Consider the following 18,250-nt stretch of genomic DNA (forward strand, 5'->3'; position numbering starts at 1 on the left):
TAATTACTTACATGACAGTAAGACAGAACCTACAACTTTATAAACATAAGAAAGCTACAGTCATAACTCTTCTACCTACACTATTGCTCTTTCAATAGGTAGAAAATAGCTAAATTACCTTTCTCATCCATGGCAAACCTAATATGAGCTCTCAAACCCACCACATGCTGAGGAGAAAATACAGCCCAGGTGCCCATGGTTATTACTAGCTGTCATATTTTTTATTCTAAGAGGCCTGTGAAACTTCATTATCTGATTTTACAGTGGGGTAACGAGTAATATCCAAGTAAAAAAGCACAAGGAAATGAACTTGTGCACTCCAGGAGGTGGTTGGCTGGCTATCCCTAGTGAGGATTCTCCCCAGCAGACAGCCTGGGTTTGAACTGTGGCCAACTCACCTTAACAGCTGTAAATCAAAACCAAACCTGTTTCCTGGGAACAATCCACAAATTGCATGAATTTCTATGAAAGTGCAGGATCACGTCTTTCCTTTTCCCTAATACCTCCCTGTGTCTGTAATAACCCAGTGTGGGTCTTCATCCTGAAGTTTTCTTCACTTTCTGCCTTCTTTCTTTTTCCTGTTCTCATTTTTTCCCCAAAGAGGTTTGTCCACTCTTCATACACTTTTGTCCCATCTCGCCCAATTTGCTCCTTTTGCATTTCCACTTCTATCTGCTTGTCTGATCTGAGATTAATTTTACTGCCCTGACTACAGTGCCCAGGCATTTCATATTGTCTTTTCCATATCTGTCCACACTCATTCCAAGCACTAAATTGCACTTTCTTTTCTACAGCTTCCCAACGTGATGTTTCAAAATTGAAGAAAGAAGGAATGGCCTCAAGACACTAAACCCCATCCATTTAAACTTGATCATAGGGAAGACTGTAATTGTGAGTCTGTATAGTGTCTTTTCCCCTGAAACACCTATGCAAAGAAATATCATGGTAGAATAAATCACACTTACCCCTGTATGTGTGAATATGGAGGCAGGCCAGAAGAGAAATAAATAGCTTATTTGGCTTTTGTCAAGATAGTATTTGACATTTAATATATCAAGTGGCAATCTTCATTGTATTTATTCAGCTGAGCATTTAGGGTGCATTTAAATGTGAGATTGATAAATACAAAAGAGTTATACAAACGGCAATCAAACTAATGCCGTTCTAGGCCTAGGAATCATTAAAATGAAAATACAAAGAGAGCTGGGGGGTTGTTTTTTATGAAGGATACAAACTAATACCTCTAGGGGGTTATTTGTAGCTGCTTTTTTTTAAAATTTTTTTTCTCCCAGTGGAAAGCTGGACCTCTAAGGCAATTGTCTTATGAATTCTCATCTCTGTGTGGTATGATAGTCTCTGTATGGGCTTGATTTTCTTATTCACCTTTTATTAATCCTCAGATGCAATCAAAGAATTTCTGCAGATGGCTGATTAAAAGCCATTGCAAAAAACAAGAAACTCACAGATCAGGCACTGACTCAGGAAAAATTCTTGTGACTGTACCACATTTATAGTTTTGGAGTCATTTTTCGAGTGTTATACTGTCATATATCTGTGGTCCAGCTCCTCTAACTTGATTTCAGCTTTGTCTGTCCCTCTCCACGATTCTGGGTACATTAATTGCCAGATATTTACATGTTATTTGTCATGTGTTTATCTCATTACCTAGGGGAGACAGATGTTGAACAGCTGCAGAGATGCACTATCTTTTGTACATGCAAGCAAGTGGGTTTGTATTTCTGCCTGGGATTTCAATCCTTATCTTTCTGCAATATAGCATTTGCCTTTTAATATATTAGAGGATAATCCATGTTGTATTTGTTTAGTTGTGCTACACAGAATGTTAAATCCAGGAACAATTTTTCTGCAATGTCCTCAATCAGTTGCAGGGGCTGATAGCAGAATTTTATGGAGATTTTTGGCTGCAGCTGTTTCCCTGGTTTACTTTCTATAGCTTATTATGCATTATAGTCAGTCTCCTTTTGTCCAGATGTTTACTTGAATGCAAATACCCAAACTTGCTTGTGTGTAATTTTTTAACTGGTAGAAGTTAAAGCCAACTGAGGCAAATGGAAAAGAAGTGTCATTTTACACATCAGTATTGCATTTCTCTAGTGAGAAATAAGGAAACCTGTCAGCTAACTGAAATCCCAGCTTGTCCTTGCTCGTGCTAAGGGTACCTTGATTTCAGGAGTTCAGAGCTCTACTTTGCAGGAGCCTAAAGGCCAGACCTATTGCTGCAGAAGTGGAGCAGACTGCTCATTGAGGTGTGATACGTGTATATGTATAAATCCAGGCAGCCAAACCACTGGGAGACGACTGGAAGTTGCCTGTGAGTGCCTGCAGTAAGGACTTTGCTGTTGCCATTTTTTAACTGTATCCTTGCTAGCCTAGAATGCAATACAAGCTTTACATTACAATATTAACATTACCTATGCAGCATCACCCGCTGCCTTCATCTGTTAGAGGTGATGCCTCCAAGGTGCTACAGCTCTTTGGGCAATGGGCAAAAAAAAAAAAAAAAACAAAAACAACAAAACATTTAGTAATAACGATCTCACAGAAAGCAAAAGCACCATCTGACAGAGCACAGAGAAGCACTGTGGGGCACAGGAGGCACCGAGGGCCCCATCTGCTGTAAAGCTGCACTGTCAGCAAGCACAGAGCACTCACTGGTGGATGTGTTACTGCTTATGCCTTGTAACTGGTCAACTATGTTAATTACAATTAAATGTTCACTGCAGAACTTTATGACTTGTATGGACAGATGAACACAGAGTTGATTAACAAGCTGCATACTGAATGGAAGTATTTCTGAAGCTAATGTTTCTGAAAACTATTAATATAGTTTAGTCATGTAGTATTTCCTGTTCCTAACTGGCAACAGGGAAACAGATCATACAGCCATATCTCTGAGGAGTACATGAGATGAAAGAGATGAATATCCTTATCCAGTCCTCTGGTCTGTGCGTGGATATTCACAGTAATAAATCTCTTGTCAGAAAGCTTTTGCGTTCTATCTCTCAGCATCTGCACTTCTCCTAAAACAGTCTGTATATGTTTGGAGGTTTTTTTCCCTTTTTGTGGAAGGGTCAAAAGCCAGCTCACACGTTATCATGCTGATAGGCAACTGCTGCCAACTTCACTCTCCTGAAAGTTGTGTAACATTAAGGTGATGACAGGCACTCCCCACACTCTGGCAGCTGTGCCTCCCTGTACTTCCCAGCGCCACTTCAAAAAAATGGAAGTGGAAAGACTGTAGAAACAATTTTTTAAAGTTCTGCCAGACAGTGGAAAAGTATCATTAAGAATAAGGAGCAATATAGAAGATATTTTGCTCAAAAACAGCACCAAAAAATAAGGGATCACTATTATGGAGAAGAGAATCAAACATCCCACTGTTCCAGCTGAAATAGGATGCAGTTGAGTAAGGATGCAGAGGAAAAGCTGTTTGAATAGTTAATTTTAACACAAGCTGAACCAACCCAATGGCTCCCCCTGACCCTCCTCTCAAGGATTAGTGTATCATCTACACTGTACAAGCAAGAGGACTTCAGGAAAGGATTTAAAAGGTGAGAGGATCCCAAAGCAAACACAAAGATCCCAGTCCTGTTAGTCCTGACAGCGGCACCTGTGCCTTGAGTTGGTCTCACTCTCACATAGTCCCTGGAATCTTCTCTGGAAGGTGCTCAGTCACTTCCTGCCATGACCACGTTCAAGCACTGTTTTAAAACTCCTTTCTGTTTGCCCTGGATTCTTGTATAGGTCTGGTTTAGAGAGGGGCAACACAAACTGCTCTCTGTTGACTTCCCTCTGTTGAGGCAGTGACAGCTGACAGGGCACAGAAGGAGCAGGTGCAGAAAAATGTAACAGGGAGGAGGAAATCAAAATTCCTAAATCACTTTTACCAAGGTAAAACCTAACCCAGAATCTAGACCCAAATCAGTTATATCACAGCACTAAGGAAAATCTCCAGAAAAATAGTAAATATTATATTGAAGTTTTTGCAACAGGAAACAGACAAAAAAACTTTCCTACTTCCCTTAAATTCCCAGGAAAATGGAGACCAAATTGGGACTATAAAAAGCATAGCCATTAAACAATCATAAGTTTGGATGAAAGAGGTGGTGGTGGTGGGGAATATATGAAAAAATAAGTTGCAATAAGTGAGTTTTACTTGTCTAGATTAAAGGAAATCTCTTAGTTGTCCTGAAGTAGCTAAAAAGTCACTACAAGAACGAAATAAACTCATTTTTGTATCGGTTCACAGCATGATTAAAGGCAATAATCTTATTTTCTAAGAGGTGAGGAATGTACAGGTTCATGTAATCTCCTCTCTGAATAATATGAATTAAATTGCTAGACAAAACCTCCATGAGGAAGGCTCGAGGCAGTTTGTTCTGCCTTCAAATAATGTGATAAAATAGATGACCCCCTCAACCTCTAATCTCTACTCTTTTTCAATATAGAGAGGAAAAGGTAGAGCAGGTGTAGATTTATGTAACTTCTCTTCATGCTCTGAGATAAGTAAGAACAAAATAAAATGTGCATCAAAAACGTTATATGCACAAATTCAAGCACTCACATGTTAGCAAATATTACAATTCCTGTGTTGTCTTAAATTATCCCAGGATATAAGCAATCAAAAATATTTGATTACATCCATGTTTTTTATTATTCCAAATTTATTATTCCAAACACACTGCCCTGAAGAGTTACTATTGCTTTCTTACAGAATCTGATGCCCTTTGACAGAGATGTATTTTGTTCAAATCCTTCTCTGAATGCAAAGCTGCTCATTTCTGAACAGGCACTTACCAGTGTTCACACCTCTATCTCCCACCACTTCCCAGATATTAATGAATTCTCCTTCACAAAATCCTCCCAAGCTTAAATGAAGGAATCTCCCACAGAATTTAAACCCGGAATTTCAAGCCTACCCAGTAATTGTGACTGTTCAACCTAAGCCTGATACTGCATGGCCTCATTCTTCCTTTAACACAGATATTACTTTTTAAAAGCCTCATTCCAAATCACAGATAGTTGAACACAGACAAAACTTCTGTGTGAGGCCACAGGTGGCTCATGCTGGCTATTCAAATATAAAATACATAAGCAGCAGTGCCTTGCAGAACATTTGTCTAAAACAATTCACCAGCAACGAACAGGAATCCTCTCCTACAATCTTGGACAAAATAATAAGTAGAATTCAGTTTTGTTTCCCAGTAGAAAAAAACCTCATTCATGTCCTTCCTAACAAAGGGAGGTGAGAAAAATTAGGAAAGAGTCATTAAACCTGAGAGTTCCTGTGGTCTACAATGTGCCAGCCAGCTGTGGTAAGAGAAGTGAATGTCTGTGCACGAGTATTCAATGATTACGTCACACACAGACACACACATGGACTATATAAGTAGCCTCATTTAAAAAAACAACCAGTCTCAGCTGTTACCTGAACTGAGGATGACCTGTGGGCATTCAGATCTTTCAAAATAAATCTGCCAGGCATTTAAATCCCAATAGTAAAATTTAATTTTTGAAACGAGAGCTTTGTACGCTAAAGTGTTATGCTCTATTAAAATACTACATTGAGAAAATTCTACATGACAAAAAACCCAGTAATTTAACAGGGAGATTCATATATAAAAAAACAAACAAACAAACAAATCCTTGAGCTTTCAGATGGTGTAACACTTTCACATCAGTAAACCATGTCAAGCACTCAGGAATCCAAACAAGAGCTTGGCTTGGTGTAGTCAACCAATTTTTGTTCCAGTTTAAATATTTTGGTTAGAGGTCTGATTTTCTGTTGAAGTCAGTGTAATCCCTGTTGGGAATGTAGTTTGCTTATTCCCCTCTCCTTATGCTCAGCCAGAGGAGCTGTGCCAGCAGAAAGTACCGAGTGTTTCCATTCTGCTGGATGAGATCAGCCAAGAGGTGGTGGTGTGCAATTCCTGTGCCTGGAGAAGTCTGTGAGAAAAACTGTGTGTTTGTAAAACTTACAAAGCTCAAAGACTGTAAGTGGTTATTTCTCAGAGGGTAAAAAAGGCAGTGAGTTTCAAATATCCTACTATTAATACAGTGTGCTCATTTAAAATCTGTTATATACAGATCCCTGAGTATTTTGGTTTGGGGTTTATAGATTTGCTGTCAAATCCTAATGAATAAAAATGATCTAAACCAAGCTGAAGCAGAGTCAACGAGGCCATTTTTTTTCCTTGATGGCCTTTTCCTAGACTTCTCTGTGCTAAAAGTTTGCATTTTCAGTGAGCTAATTGCCCATTAATTGAAGGTAAACATGTTTTCAAGTGCCAGTCTGGACACTGTCCAAACTTCTTAATTCTGCTCCTTAGAAACACTAAGACTGAGGCCAACTGCAATCTTGGACTGAGTTTTTTTTGCGTGTGTATGTGCATGTGTTTGTGTGTTATCTCTGCAAATTAATCAACCAGTTCAAGCTAATTGGTAATGAGAAAACCTAAAGTTTAAAAGTTTCTAGCATAGAACATATTAGTTCAAAAACTAAAGAAAGCCAGTGCCCCCCCACTTTGAGTGCTTTTGCTCTAGTTTTCAATATGGTAAAGCAGAAATTGATTCTCCTTCCCCTGTGGGTTGTCATGGTTATGTATTTCAATAGATAACTTCAGACAGCTTATTTAACAGCTACATGAATGAGCAAACAGAAGAAAGAAATGTTGTCACTTGTCTTTAAAGAGAGGCTGCTCATCACCCTCAGTGTCCACAACCTTCTACCCAAGGCAGTAATTTGCCTTCTCAGCCACCACACAAGAAAGCTGCTCCTGCTGCTTTATGGTTGCAAAACTTAATATGACTTTTAAACTTACAATTCAATCACAGTCTCTCTTAAAACAGAGGCAATTCCTCAAAGGCAAGGATACAGCCCTTGGAACTTTTGAAGATGTTCCACTGTAATATGTGGTTTTTGTTTTCTTTTGTGTATCAAAACCCATTTAAAGCTCAATTTTTAGTTTCATTTGCAGCAAACTCTATCACCTCTAAAAGAAAAAAAACCAAACACCTCCAAAATTTATTTTTTGGCCCACTTTCCTCAAAATCCTTCAAATTCTTTCAAGTGCAAACCCCAAATTGTTACTTTGGCAACGTTTCAGCCATACTTTTTTTAAAGAGCAATGTTGCAATTTTACTGAATAGATTTATTCATATTTATTCTTCTAGTATCCCATTCTTTGACATTATTAACTTATAGACCCGTACACATATCCAGCTTCCCTCACTGCAGATGTGGAACACAAGGCTAAAACATCCCTATCAGACAGACATTGTCCCAAGTGTCCCTAATGACAGAGATGCCAATTTCTAAATGATTTATATTCTAGTATCTCCTCAGCCTTGTACATTTTTTCCTGTACTTATCAATCTCTTCTAATGCAAGTTATTTTTTCCTGTTCCTTCTTTAAATATGAAGAATAATAAACCACCTTTCTATTTTTATCAGTCTTTTATAGAAAATAGTATGATTTTTTTTCAACCTTGTCTCTTCTGTATTAGATTACATGGTTCCTGCAAGTTTTACACGGGCCATGGGGGGTCTTTTTAGATCTTTTATTTAATCTTAACTCCTCATTTTTTTCCTGTCTTCCACCAAAAGGGTTCACACTGCAGCTGAACTCCAGCAAGACAAGTTCACACTACCGAGCATAGCAACGAGGGCACTGATGTGCAAGAAACCTCAGAAAAACAAAATTTGGAAAGTCAATATTAAAAACTAACTATCCATGTAAACAGCCCTGAGAGAACAGCAGTTTCCATCAGGATGATATCATCATACTGATGAATTAACTAAATGGTTCTTCTCATCATTTTTGTTAGTCTAGGTGGTTCTGGTTAGTCCAGAACAAGAGTAATGGACTCAATGATCCTTGTGGCTCCCTTCCAGCTCAGGATGCTCCATGATTTTATGATTCAATGTTTTTATACTTCAAACATGGCATATACACAGGTGATGATTTCTCTTCAGAGAAGAAGAAAAGGATAAAAAAAAGAAAAGAAGGGCATGAAAACAGCTTATTAGAAAATCTGTGGTTCAAACTATTTTGTACTGCTACAGGACAAAGACTCAAGAAACATGTGGGCATCACCAGAAAAAAAGATGTGGGAAACTTTATAACATCAAAATACACTATCTGTGTTAAACATGAAGTTTTAGTTACTATCTGCATTTTGTTAATTTTAGAGAAAATTAAAAGTTTCTCTCAATATCTAAATAAACATACACACATTTTTTAGTCGAGAATAATACAAGTTCATCTTAAAAAAAGACGGGTCCTAAAGAGCTATAATTCCAGCTATTCTTCCACTCACGCAGTACTCTAATTCATATCAAAATCTGTCTTGAACATAAATGACCTTACAGAAGCTTGTTAGATAATAAGATCATCAGGTAATAAAAAAAAAAAATAAAAGGAGACTTCAAATGGACATGAACATAATGTCCTTGCATTATGGAGCCTTAAACTCCCATTTATATTCTCATTCAGAATCAAAGCAGCCTCAATTCTCTCTGGCTTAATTGCTTTCAACTTGAAGAAAATCACTGATAGGGTGATTTAAATCATGTAGCTTTTGCCTAGACATCTCAGTTATTAAAAAAAAAAAAAAAAAAAGCAAATAAAGAGCAGTCCTTCAAGACTTCCATACCAGGCAGAATAACATGCCCGTCTCCTTCACAAATAAGAGTTTCTAATTCATAGATTCACAGTAATTTCTGTAAAAGATGAGCATTTTGATCAGAAGTTTAATTAGCTAAGGACTTAAGAAGAGGGATCTGAGGACAGGCAGAAGAGTAACTACACCAATTACAGAGAGAGAGAGTAAAACTGAAGGGGAGGACCTGTTGCATCAGCTGTGATTACCCCAGGCAATCCAGCCCATGGAGCTTTATTAGTGTCCTTGCTGCTCATGTGTTCAGCCTGGTTTGTTGAGGCAGTTCAGATGATCAGGGACCAAAAGCACCAGGGACACCCCATTAAAAGCTGGTTTGGGTAATGAAGATGCTGTTAGATGACAGCTGAGTTCTGGTGTGTTCAGAACCTGAGCCCATGAGAGAGGTACAACAGTGGTCCTCTGGACCAAACCTTCAATAAGTAAAAAAAAATTTTACTGGCTTATAAACTGTTAATTTTTTTTTTTTTTTTAACCAACTACAACTATTTTGTGATTTCATCAATGGTTTTGTATCCTACTGTTTTTGGGGTTTTTTTCCATATTTTTTGACACCACTCAAATGTTGCTCCTACAAGTAGCAGCACACGAAATCCACTACTGGGCACACACTGTATAAGAAAAAAAAACTTAAGATCACACTTCATCAGTATTATACTCTAGCTCTTTATTCTCCACTGCTTATGAGGTGATACCATCTCTCAGAACATCAGTAAACTATGCTAATGACACTGCCAGTGTTCACTCTGCCAGTTCTCCAAAAGGTTATGATCACTTCTCCAAAAAGGTTATGATCACTGGAGAGATACATCCTTTCTCATTCACAGTTTGTCGTTGCTATTGGTACCTGCTTTTTGCTGGATGCTGTTTTGGGCACCAAATACAGTCCACCTTCAAGCACATGCAGAAGATTGGATGTTAATTTTAGTCATCAATTATTAATTTCAGTGATATTTGATTAACAAAAGAGGCATGCACAGTAGCAAATGCACTCACATAATTATTTGAGAACATGCATGTACCAAACCTGTTCAAGTTTATTCTATTTTTATTGTTTTGATTATGATTGTCACTTTGAACCAAACCAATAACCTGACCTAGTTAATGACTTCCCTTTTAATGCAGTTATGTCATGTTCTTGATATTTTGATTCTTCCAGCTTTATCTGAATACTTTTCAGATTAATTAGCTGATTTTTTCATACAAGCTCCTATCTTTCCATGTTCATAAATCAAATTTTATTTATTTATTTTTTAGTTCATTGAAGAACCATTATTTCTTCTATTTTCTGTTTGCTCATGAATGCAGTCATATCATCTTATTTTGGGAGAGCAGATGACATTACCCCTTGTTCCTTTTTCTTATGATGAGCAGCAGCCAGAAGGTTTCCTAGTGAGCAAACCTGTGCTGCTGCACTAGAATAGAAGTTCCAAAGGAGATAAGATCCAGGGGGAAATGGAAAGGTGACAGAGTTTTATGCCTCAGCTTAGTTACAGCAATTAAAATTAAAAGCTGGAAATGAAAAGAACTGGAAGCAGTTTTCTAAAACTTGAAATCAGTCAAAATATCTTTTTCCATAAATGTTTCATATGCATTTAAGTTAAAAGGGATAATAACAAAGAGATTTTTTTTTTTTTTGTCTGATTAAGTATCTTTTCTTCTCTCATCTCATTTTGGCTCCACTATTATACCATCTCCAACTGTTCCCAGCCGGAAAGAGGTTGTGGAGGGGGAGAATGAGCAACTAAATCTGAATTCTTAATGAAAACTTTCATATTATAATTAGTTACTACAAAGTTTTGGGGGCTTTTTTGGTGTTTTTTCCTTTGTGTTTTTTCTTTTTTTTTTTTTTTTTTAATGAAGATGATTCTTTTTCAGGTTATCTTTAAAACTTTCTAGAAGCGAGTGGGTCTTGTATGTATCTTACAGCTCTTTGAAAATCTTTGTGACAAGAAAAGGAGCTGAGCTCTTTTAATAATGGCATGTTATTAAAATACTAATGATTTTGCTGTTTAAAAGTGAGCTTTAATGATTATAACTGTCCTCTTTGATCAGCAGAAAATGGTGACTAATCTAAGAGGGGGAAAAAAAAAAAAAAGTTTTAAGACTCAGAGATCTCTCCCAAGCCTGGTAGCTGCTGTAAAAGCTCAGAGACAAGAGAGTAAAAAGAGAATAAAACAGGCAGCAGACCATAAGTGCCGATGTTTTATTTGTATCCTGAAAGACTCCCCTGTCCAAATAACAATGAAGCAAATAAAGAAAAATATATACTGGTTTGACCTCACCTGCTTTTTGAATTTCTACTCTTCCTTCCCTGTAAGAAACTTCATCTCCTCATTGGTAACAAGTTCTTTGACTTTTTCTCCCTTTTCCATGTCCAAGAAATCACTCAAAATCCAATTGCCAGTTATCACACTGTCAGGGCATTCTGCCAGGTCAGGCTGAAGACTTTTTGTCTGTCTCTCTGCCTACCAGAGCAACCCCTGGGGCATCACGAACCCTCTCTAGTTCCTATCTCAGAAAAGGTATGAAGCAAAAGGCCACATCCTTCCAAAGCCCAGAAACGGGGATCCCTTCACTGGTCAGGCTAAATGGGACACTGGGAGACCCTGCTTTACTCTGCAAGTCTGTTTTCTTACCCCTCTTCTTACACCTGATGTCATACTTAAAGCAAATATAAGGTGAATGCAAGCTCTACTCATTGTGTCTAAAATACGGTGCATTTATGATTTGACTTTTTGAAAGACACAGGCACAGAAAATAAAAAAAATACAACTATTTTCAAAAACATTGATTTGGAAAGGTCTCTCTCCACCCTCTCACCAGCTGACTTGCTCTTTCCTGGCTATTGTGGGGTTTGTAATACAGGCTTTCAGGGTTGCCCATGGGTTCTGCTCCATCAGACATTCCATCAGAGACTTTGTCCATGTTTTTGTCTAAAATCCCACCAAGTAGGATAGCTCTTCCTGGCTTACATGTCTTCCCACCATACCAAACAGCTTAAATTGTCAGCCCAAAACTCATTCTATTTATATCTTCCATCTCTTTGACCTGTTAAGGGCTGTTTTCCATCCTCTGGGAGGGCTTTCCCACACCCCAGACACCACACCTCCTGTGCATGGCTCTCTAGTAAGGAAACTTTTCATTCAGTAATGTATAAAACTTTTCCCATTCCCTTGGCCTTTTAGTGCAAACTGCTCAGCGGACCTTACACTGCATTTTGATCTGTCCAATAAATGCAAACATCCCATGAGGGCAATCACACAGTTTGAGTGTGAACATTTGCAGTAGCAGCTAATTGCTCTGGATGACACAATCAACCCCCAAATTCTTCCTCTTACCTCTACCAGAGTTATTTCAGAAGCAGAATAAATTTAAAACTAAAAAGAAAATCTTTACAGTCCAGTAAAAGCTCTTTCTAATATTTTTTTTTTCCCTAGGTCTCTGCAGTATGATATTTTAAAGCTACTGCTCTGTTCTTATAGGAAAGGCTGCACTTCAAAATGTTGCTTACCCCTTCCTTCCTCCTGTTTTCTGAAATTTTAGACTGAGGCAAATTTCCCCACTGTGTTTCAAAAATATAGTTATGTATTTTTAATTATCATTATTATTTTCATACTGTGGCTTTCATTTGAGCCACAGAAAAATCTGTGCTTAGAATCCTTAGAATCCAAGAGGAGTTAAATGCATAATACTTTCATATTTTTTCCTCAGAACAAATTCTTGAGATGATGATCTCCACCCATTTCCCTTGTTCCTCTTAGTGAAGCACAAAGGTATCAACTGATTGCTATTATAGACTTAAAATGCAACGGAATAAATTTTTTCACTGTTGTGTAGTTGTTTTTTTCCCTGACTTATTAACATTACCAAGAAATGCCACATAACACCATGACACATTAATAGCTGTTGTTCTTCAAACATCATCATATCACAATCTCTTCTTGCATGCATTTACAAATGTTGTGTGAAAGAAATAAGCGGAGCTCGTGGGGTTTTTTTTATTTCTACACCACAGCAGAAGGAAAAGCCGATTAAAAGATTTATTCAAATATTTACATGACACACACTGTTGCAGTATTAAAATGTGAGCTTGCTCCTTTTACAAATCTCTTTTGTAAAGCAGCAAGTCTTTTCTCCTCTTTGTTACTTTCAAATGGTAGTTACAAGTTTCAATGACTTCAGGGTCTAATTGGACATCCCCTCCAATTCTTCTCTTCTTCATCCTCTTCCCCCCCTCAATACACCTTGTTTTTACACTGACCTGACAGCCCAGAAAACCAAATATGTCCTCTGCTGCATCAAAAGGAGCGTGGTCAGGAGGTCAAGGGAGGTGATTCTGCCCCACTGCTCTTCCCTGGAGAGACCCCACCCCCAGTCCTGCGTCCAGCTCTGGGGTCCTCAGCACAAGACAGACATGGAGCTGCTGGATATTAGGAAGAAATTCTTCTCTGTGAGGGTAGTGAGGACTTGGCACATGTTGTCCTGGGCAGCTGTGGCTGCCCCATCCCTGAAAGTGTTCAAGGCCAGGACAGGGCTTGGAGCAACCTGGGCTAGTGGAAGGAGTCCCTGCCCATGGGCAGGGGTTGGAATGAGGTGATCTTTAAAGTCTCTTCCAACCCAAAGCATTCTGAGATTCTCTGATGACTCCATAGAGGTTCAGGTAGGAGGTGTCCAACCTGTTTCCTCACTCCCAATACTGCTCCACACTGCTCCATGATCCTTCCACATGTCAGCTTTGATCTGCACATCCTCCTTGTAATCTCACCCTATGTGCCCTTTATCCACACACCTCCTTATGTTTGGAAAGTTTTGTAAGTGGGTGATAGATCAATGCCCTCTGCATTTCAAACATTCTCCCTAAAGTTCATCTCTTTCCATAAGCCTGTGAAATACAGTAAAAATTATGATCAGCATCCCAAACAGCATCAGAGCCATCAGTACAAGTTGCTGGTTTCTGGAACCAGCAGTAGCCCTGAGACTGCAGCCCTATCCTCTATTCCTGCCTTTTACCATTTTCTGGCATTCCTAAAAAAATCGAAAAATGGATATGAGGAGAAATTAAGAGACTCTGGTATTTATATTACTCCATGTATATTAAATGTCTAAGCAGTACAATCAGGACTCAGCATTTCAGCTGCAGCATCCCCTTACTCCAAGGCATTTTTCCCTTGTAAAATGTTGCCATACATTCTCCATTGCCATTGTGGTTCAGTGGAAGGCAACAATTTACCTTGAACACTGAAGGTAATTAAGTAGACATATTTACAGCATAAATATGTAGATGTGTACAGTTAGAACTGCATTCTACAATATTAATTCCTAATGTTCCTGAATGCATTCAAATATCAGATAGCTTGAGCTATTTTATGCTTCCTATTAAATACACAGAGATGCAGAGTCATAAAAAAAGTAAAATGCTTTGTGCATAGACATTTAGCTGCTTGTGGCAGAGCTGGGAGAGAACCTCAATCTGATCTATCCTCTTGTGAGTTTTAAATGTGTTACCTTCCCTATCATCGATGTGTGATGATCAAAGTCTCATGAATATGCACACTCGTTGCCAAACTAGCTGGAATCCTTTAAAATCCCTTCCCCACGAGTACAGCAGACCTACTGAAGACCTTAGCTAGAGATAAACTCATTCTAACTCAGCCCATATTTGTTTCATGTGACAGTCATAAGCACCATCATCAATTTTACAGCAATTTCAAGGACCAGCAAAAGTAATCGCTTCTGTTTCTTGACCACTGAAGACAAGAAGTCCCATATTAAAATTTATCAAAACTCTGAACTACAGACATATGGAGCCAAACATCTTACTTCAAAGGCACTTGATAGATAAAATTTTATTGCAAAACTCTTTATTCTCCCTCTCTGTTTCTAATTGCCACTTTATTTCCTACTAACCCTGTTCTAGCTTTTTCTTCAATCCATATTTCACTGCCAAGTTTGTGCTCTGAAGAACTCTCAGTGATCAGTGGAAACACATCCTTTGCCCCTGGTTATAGTCTCCTTAACACAGGTCTGATACTTACACTGTGCTACTCTAAACTTAAAATTAGGTGATGCAACAGATAATCAGTACTGCAAAACCTCCAGCTGGGTAAATTTATTGGTGGTGGTGGGGATTTTTCTGGTGGGTGTCTATTAGACATAATCTGGAATAATCAAAACATCAAACACAGTTCAAGTTGATGAAAGTGCTGAAATCCTACCAATGTAATGTACTTAGATTAGACACATAACAAACTTGCTTCTGCAAGAGCTGTGTGAATAGCAGAGTCTTCCTTTTCTCTATTTCAAGCTCAGTTTTAGAAGAATAGCAAAAGTTCTTTCATTCACTGTATGATATGAAAGAAGCTTAGTAGCTCGAATTCCATTGTGAGCTCACAGAAGAATATATAAAACCATCAGCACCAAATGTCTATCAAAACTTGAAGGCACAGAGATGTAAAATTAACAACATTCGAAAAATATATTCCCGAGTGCTACGAGGTGAACCATTTGGAATGAAGACATTTTCCACCAGTGCTTTAGTTGTTTTGTGGATAAAATCATAGTTTCTGGTTCACAAAACAACTAAACACAAACAGCACAGACATGAACATGCAAGAATAGGTATAAGGGATTGTGATGGCATTCTGAATTTCCTAACATAGAAAATGGTCTCCTGTGTGGGAGCACACCTTCAGCTTGTAGAAGAACATCAGGGACACTGAACACACCAGGAAAAGCAGTACATGTGACAGGAGCAAATACCTTACATTTAGTACCTTAATATTTAATTTTTGTAGGAGATAAAACCTCCCAGAACAACCTGGGCTTCAACCGCCCTACCAAAAAATAGGTATATAATCATATGCTGTCAGTGTATAAACATAAGTTCCTTAAGAAGCTGCTGTACACACACTTTCATGCAACTCATTCAGAGCTCAGCTTGCAATATTTTTTTAGTATGGATGCTTTTGTGATTTTTAAAATGAAATAAAACCAGCAAGTTACCCAGACAGCAATGTCACACTAATGCTTTGACACAAAAATAAGTCTCAACTACTGTCAATGTGAAATAATAAAAAGACCCAAGACCAAAGGAAGAAAGAAGAACCAAAGCAGGAAAAACAGAAAGCAAGAAAAAGACAAAATAAAATAAAAAAAGATCAAAACATTTTTAAATAGCCAGAATGCTTTTTGATTTTCTGCTTGCATTCTGTATCAAAACCCAGACAAAACCCAGCAGAACTTATATATATAAGTTGAAGCCTATCAATATGTTAGATATTTGATTAACAGAACAACACATCAGATAATTAATAAAACTGCCAATGAAAACAGCAATAAAAAAACTTCTGCAATCACACAAACCATATATTCTGAGAAAATTTTCCACCCAGTGTTTCCACCACAAAATAAATGGATATTGCTTATGAATAATCACACTGTAAAATAACATAATCACTCCTGGCCTTTCCTACAGGACAACAATTATATCTACTTCAAATAGCCACTATTCCTCTCATATATGGCACTGAAAAAGGCAACTCTCTGACTAAAAATGGTTTGTAGCCAGCAGGTAACAATTGAAGGAAAACAGCCTCTCGTTTTCTGTTCCATCCCTCCTCACCAAAGGCTTGGATATAATTCGTCCATCCCTGACAGATAAGATTAGCTAATGACAGGGTTTGGGTTCATGCAGTAAATCCAGCTAAGAATGTTCAAGCAAACATATAGAAAAGAGGCTGCTGTTGGCAAATTTGAAAGCTTCGAGTTCTTTCAGGCCAGAACTTGCAGAAAATCAATTTCTACATGAATTTTTATTTTTCTTTTAAAACAACTCTGCAGTCAGATCAAGTCAAACTTACCATCTGCTGCAGAGAGAAATACGGCTCTACTCACGAATTGCACTACCAAACTTCTTTGTAAACTTTACAGGCAAGCTGTTCCTGTCAAGAATTCAAGTCATTGTGATAATACATCTTAATATTTGGTCAGGCTTTAAATAAAGAGTGACAAAAGTCCGCATATGGATGACAAGCTGTTCTACAGTAAATATTTTTGTATTTATTGAGAAGGGGCTTATGGCAGCTTAGGACATATTCCACCAGGCATTTCAGTCTAAAGTACTTACTGACTAATAAAACCAAGATAAAATCCAGGCTTGAAAATCCTCACCAAAATTTAGTTTTTAAATTAACTTGATCCTATTCTTATTCCTATTCCTATTTAGTTATGCTTTTACTTCATTTACTTGAAAACCTTTCCCAGCTGGTGGATGTTATAGAATAGAGAACTTTCAGTACCCTGCATTTTAAGCAAAGTTTTATTCCCAAGTGATGTTGAATGTTTCTATGGAAGAGAAACAGCAAATACAATGTAGTTTCACCATTATAGTTGACCTCTAAAACAGAGTAAAAATTCTTCCACTATTTTTGTAAATAATCTTGTTAAACCCATTTTTAATATTCACGCAACTGAGGGGATACAGCATAAAAATCCTTTAAAAGTTCCTTTTCCACATACCCTAGTTAGAAACACAATTTACTGAAAAGCAGAGGCAAAAGCAAATCTTATGATATGTAGGGATACAATTGTTTTTTTCAGTTTGAATTCCATTTTGAGATGTTACAAGGCACATGTTACAATTAATATTGCAATTACAGTAAACTATTTGCTCCAAGTTCACTACACCTTATTGTTTTATTAGAGCAACTATGCCAATAACTCAATACAGGAGAGAAAAAACAGGTTTTGAAACACCTGAACAAAACAGAAAGTATATTTTGTCACAGGCAAGCATGCAGCATGTAAAAAAAAAAATATGCTAATGAGATAAGTAACCTTACCCTGATGTTGGATCAACAGCTATGGCCTTGGGGTTATTCAGATCCAGCTCGATGAGGGTGACACACACGGACCCGTTCTGGCTGCAAACAAAGATCCTGTCACTGACGTGATCCACAAAGTAAAAATTGCCCGTGATCCAGTCGATTGCTATTTGCTGTACATCTGCCAAAAAAAAAAAAAAAAAAAAAAAAAAAGAAAAAGAAGCTCAGGAGTGCAATTGCAATACAAATAACTGGCTGCCAGCTGCTTCACTGAGCAGATGCTCTGCTCACTTAAAGAGCTCCAGCTGTTTTACATGCATTAGATGGTATATTATAAGGAATCCAATTCTCAATACACAAATAGTGGTTGGAGAGATTTTTTTCCTTTTTAAGCATGGAAGTCTGATTGCAACTTCAGTGGCATGACAGATACACATTTGTTTGGAGTTCTGTTAAATATTTTAAAGTTTGTCGTTGTGGTTTTTTTCAGGGCATATTTAGAAGCAACATCAGTGAATGATGGTGCATCTGTGAAACAGGAGTCTGAAATGGTGATGGTAGAAGATTGCAGAAGGAAGGCAGCTCTGAAGCCACACAAGTGCTGAAGTTGGTGTTCTAGGATGTCTATTACACCATGGGGATGTCACCAGATTATGGATTTAACCATCACAATAAGTAGCATCAAGGCAAATATCTGTGGGATACTTATGTAGAGATATTTACTA

At 37.8% G+C, this 18,250-nt stretch overlaps 1 protein-coding gene across 7 annotated transcripts in view; it reads right to left on the reverse strand.

The window, feature by feature from the left end:
• The window catches only part of LRP1B (LDL receptor related protein 1B), a 670,422-nt gene that overhangs the window by 267,838 nt on the left and 384,334 nt on the right, over positions 1–18,250 (reverse strand). For all 7 annotated transcript variants that reach the window (XM_050339267.1, XM_050339266.1, XM_050339263.1 and 4 more), the window contains one exon: positions 17,544–17,706. In XM_050339267.1, coding sequence (XP_050195224.1) covers positions 17,544–17,706 — 163 coding nt within the window. The remainder of the gene's footprint in view (positions 1–17,543; positions 17,707–18,250) is intronic.

Source organism: Myiozetetes cayanensis, unplaced genomic scaffold (assembly GCF_022539395.1).
Source record: "Myiozetetes cayanensis isolate MyiCay16 unplaced genomic scaffold, myiCay2020 scf9, whole genome shotgun sequence".
Lineage (NCBI taxonomy): Eukaryota > Metazoa > Chordata > Aves > Passeriformes > Tyrannidae > Myiozetetes > Myiozetetes cayanensis.